The sequence below is a fragment of the Pyrus communis genome, chromosome 1 (assembly GCF_963583255.1).
Source record: "Pyrus communis chromosome 1, drPyrComm1.1, whole genome shotgun sequence".
Lineage (NCBI taxonomy): Eukaryota > Viridiplantae > Streptophyta > Magnoliopsida > Rosales > Rosaceae > Pyrus > Pyrus communis.
In genome coordinates, this window is record NC_084803.1 from 19,316,785 (window position 1) to 19,321,198 (window position 4,414).

The 4,414-nt window shown below is 38.9% G+C and overlaps 1 protein-coding gene across 1 annotated transcript; it reads left to right on the top strand.

Annotated features, from left to right (window-relative positions):
• The first annotated feature begins 1,008 nt into the window (after positions 1 to 1,008).
• Positions 1,009 to 3,276, top strand: LOC137733223 (mitogen-activated protein kinase kinase kinase 20-like). The gene has a single exon (XM_068472378.1). It carries the CDS (start codon positions 1,582 to 1,584, stop codon positions 2,632 to 2,634), a length of 1,053 nt encoding a protein of 350 aa, XP_068328479.1. The 5' UTR covers positions 1,009 to 1,581; the 3' UTR covers positions 2,635 to 3,276.
• The last annotated feature ends 1,138 nt before the right edge of the window (positions 3,277 to 4,414 follow it).

Consider the following 4,414-nt stretch of genomic DNA (forward strand, 5'->3'; position numbering starts at 1 on the left):
AAGGAGGGGATTGGAAACTATTACAATAATTCAAGTAGTGGGGAGTTTCGAATTCGAGACGCATGAGTAGAAACCAAACATCTTATCCATTAAGATATTAGATTGCATGCAATGATAGTTGTTTTATTAGAGTATTAAAAAAAGTAGAAAAAGTAAAAAGGACATTCTGGATGAAGTCCGAACAGTTCTCAAACTAAAGAAGGTAAGAATTAAGTAAAAAATGCCGTTGTATCAGCAGATTTGTGGAGTAACAAGCACAATTTTCTTTATCTTACTGAGAGAGAGAGGGAGAGAAAAGCCATGTTGCCATTGCACATCCAAATAAGAATAGTAAATCAAATAAAACAGGTGATAAATTAGTTAAATACGTTTCTTTTTCTTCAAGTAACAAGAAGCTAGGTTCCCCTACCTTTTCCAACAACGAGAGAGAGAAGGAAAGGGAGAGAGATGGGAAAGCAATTTCTTTTCAAATATAAAACAGCTCATGAACTATTTCTTAATAACTGAATTATGCCGGCCTAACAAAAATAATCTCATGATCATCGATTGTTTAACAAAACAAATCTATATTAAAACAGGATTATGCATGTGGACGATGGATGTTTAACACCAGTCAATTATTTTAATTTGATCTTAATTAAGGGTAATCAAGGTTTTAAAGCTTGTACATGTAATAGTTTGAGATTCGGTAATAATGTTGTGTATGCGTAATCGAGTTTAACACTAATCAATCAGTCTAATTAAGATTTAGTGATCTTTTTATTCTGTCATTTCCTTCACCTGTCCCCTCTCTGGCCACTACTCTCCAATCATGTACAATTCTACAGAATTTATTAGCATCCCTTTCTTTGAAGTTAATGACTTTTTAATGCATATAATTAAAAGATAACAACACTTAAAAAATGACTCCCCACTTCTCGGAAAATGGCTGGTGTCACCCATTGAGCAATCAACCAGCCCAAGTAACAAATCGCAATTGCATTGGCAGTAAATTACTTTGCACTAGCAATAGCTTTTCGCCCAAGTATTAGGAGGGTAATGACTTCGCAAGTAATAGTAGGATAATAACTCTCGCACTCTCGTTCCTCTCTCTTGCACTCCTTTTTATTTGTTTTTAACATTTAAATCAAACAATCAAGAAACGTCAAAAAACTGAATATAACATAAAACCAACAGACAAAAAAAAAATGTAAAAGTTAGTTTCCCGTAACAATTAAGTTATTTAGGCATCGAAATATAAATCTAGCCGCGTGTGGCGTGTGTGCGAGTAAAAATCTTTCCATAAAAACACGTTTGAATACGAGTGCACGATCGTAAACCAGTCGTTGGGCCAAAAAAATCCTTGCCTATCACGTGCTTTAAAGATATCAATGCCAAGCCACACTCCCAAATATTTTATAAAAATTTAAATAAAAATAATAAATAAATAACCTAAAAGGGTTCCAATTATAAATACCACAGATGCAGGTGCTGCTTAATTCAGAGTTGTTCTGTTCGCTCTCCTCTTTCTTCTTTCTTCTTTCGAAAGCAAACCCAAAACTCTCAAGCGGAAAAACCTTTCTCTGATTAAACCCTATATCCATGGAGTGGATTCGCGGTAAAGAAATCGGCCGGGGAAGCTTCGCCACCATCTACACAGCAAAACCCACCAGCCCATCTTCTTATCTTCCGCTGCTGGTGGCCGTGAAGGCGTCTGAATCCGGCTACTCTGATTCGCTCAAGAACGAGAAGCAAGTCCTCGACCAAATCGGCTCCTGCCCACAAATCATCCGCTGCTTCGGCGCCGATCACTCCGTCGAGAACGGCGAGAAATTCTACAACTTGGTTCTGGAGTACGCCAGCGGCGGCACTCTGGCGGACGAGCTCAAAAGAAACGGCGGACGCTTGCCGGAATTTGATGTTCAACGCCACACAAAGTCGGTGCTCAGAGGCCTTGAATTCATCCACGCAAAAGGGTTCGTCCACTGCGACTTGAAGCTTCAGAATGTCCTGGTTTTCGGCGACGGCGCGGCGAAAATTGCCGACTTCGGGCTGGCGAAGAAAGCAGGGGAATCGGATAACAAGGTCGAAGTAAGGGGAACGCCACTGTACATGGCGCCGGAATCTGTTAACGACAATGAATACGAGTCCTGCTCCGACGTCTGGGCTCTCGGGTGTTTGGTGGCGGAGATGGCGAGCGGGAAACCGGTGTGGGATCACAACCCCGGCGTGAACATGTTCAAGCTTCTGATGAGGATTGGGGGCGACGAGTTGCCGCAAATCCCAGAGGAGTTGAGTGAAGACGGCAAAGATTTTGTTTCCAAGTGTTTTGTGAAGGATCCAAGACAGAGATGGACGGCTGAGATGCTTCTTGAGCACGCGTTTGTTTCCGGCGATGATCACACTGTTCTATCGGAGGAGAAGGCGCAGCTGTCGGCATCTCCGAGAGGCCCATTCGATTTTCCGGATTGGGTTTCGGTGGCGAGTTCAGAAATTTCTCCACAATTTGTGGATTGGTCTGGGAAAAATTTGGACTCCGAGTTCGATTGGTCGTCGAGAAAGAGTTTCGTTCCGGCGGCTGATCGGTTGCGGCAATTGGCGACGGAGGAGAAACGCAATTGGTCGTTCTCTGAAGATTGGGTAACAATTATGTGATTCAAGAATCGGGTAATTTTCTGCGGCAGAGTAGGCGACGGAGGTAAAAAAACAGAGGAGGAGGAGTTGAAGATTGTGAGATACCACAGTATTCGTTGATTCTTTTTAGTGACTGTAAATTTAGAGTAGGGCAGAAGCAGATGATTTTAACAGTCTGGTCCTGATTGGCGCCACGAGTGGGTGGATAAAACTGTTCAGAAATTTTTTGATTGACTTGAATAGTTGAGATTATATTTTCCTAGAAAAATTGCAGATTTTCCAGGAAACTTGTTGTTCCTCTTCCCTTCTTCTTCTTGACTTTGAAAATTCAAGAACGAGTAACTGAGTTTCATAAACGCTTTCGTGTGCAATTCCAATTTCGTTAACTAACACGTAGAATTTGACCCATTTGGGTCAACAGCCAAAGGAGAACACGTCTTTCTTCTTGGCAGTTTGGGTTTAAAATGTGTCTTTTCTTGACTATATTGATGTTTCATCTCAAGTTCACATGATATGTGTTTGGTGTGAATATTATTACCTCGTTCGACCCATGCCCTTCGAATAAAAATTTACAACCCAACGTGTTAATTTCAATTATAATACTCGTTTAAATAAAATTTACAACGAATATGATGGTTGGTAAGACTTGAAAATCATTTTCTCCTTACCGCGTAAGTTCAGACTTAAAAACTTATTAAGAAGACTATTGTTCGCAATTATCGATCCAACTTGAACATATACACTATAAATTGACGGCTACATGTGCTTTTGTTGTGCGAATAAGAAATTGTTTGAAGCATATGTTGCCAAATTGATGATTTATTTTGATGTTGAAAGTAAATTTTGATAATTAGCATTGGAGGCAAAAACCAAATAATAATTTTTAGAGCATAAGCAATGTAAAGAAAACACGACCTACACATGATTAGCTGGTGGTATTAGAGAAACGCTTTACATGCGATTCTTATGTGATACATATATTAGTGCCCACAAAGTTGTTTGTTTTGTGGTGGCTAATTGAGAATACAATTGAATAGGGGTCAAGTGGTTGTTGAGTAGCCAAATGATCGTAAGAGGTGGCTACTCAAGGAACATATGCCCATTTTTTTAATTATGCCACCTCCTACTTCCGAGTGGGAATAAAGGGCACATAAAACTTGTTGGAGGATAAAAGGGTCATGCTATGGTCAATAATACATTGTTAGGACAAACTCAAATTTTAGATTTGTCAACCTCTAGAAGTTTTTTATTTTTATTTATTTTTTAATCACATACTTTAGAACTGTTTTGACTTTGAAGAATTATTATTGGGCGGTGTTATCCACAATTTTTTTTTTACGCTCTATTTTTAAATTTTCATCGTCGGATCAAATGAATTAAAGATGATCAAAGATCATGAATTAACAAGGAATGTATGGAAGATAAAAAAAAGATGTATTAATAGCATCATCCTCGTTATTTTGATGGAGGGTGCAGGAGAAACGAAAGAGAAGGTAGGAAATAAAAACTTGTAAAGGAACACCTACTAATATTGTTTCTTTATAAGAAAATAAATTACACAAAGAAAGCCCTAGGGCAACTACCACCAGTATTATCCCACAACCAAGCTGACGGAGTATCATAGGAAGAGAGAACATCCAAATATGAGACTCTGAGGATCTCAGATCTCTGACCAAACTTAGCAAGGGCATCATCGACAAAATTCGCTTCGCGGAAGACATACTCAGCCCTCTTCTTTATAATAAAAAAGTAAAAATTAAAATTAAAATGAAATGATTATCGATGGTTAATTAGTTTTTCA

Excerpts from the sequence above, each read along its gene's own strand:
- LOC137733223 (XM_068472378.1), top strand. The coding sequence starts at position 1,582 with ATGGAGTGGATTCGCGGTAAAGAAATCGGCCGGGGAAGCTTCGCCACC.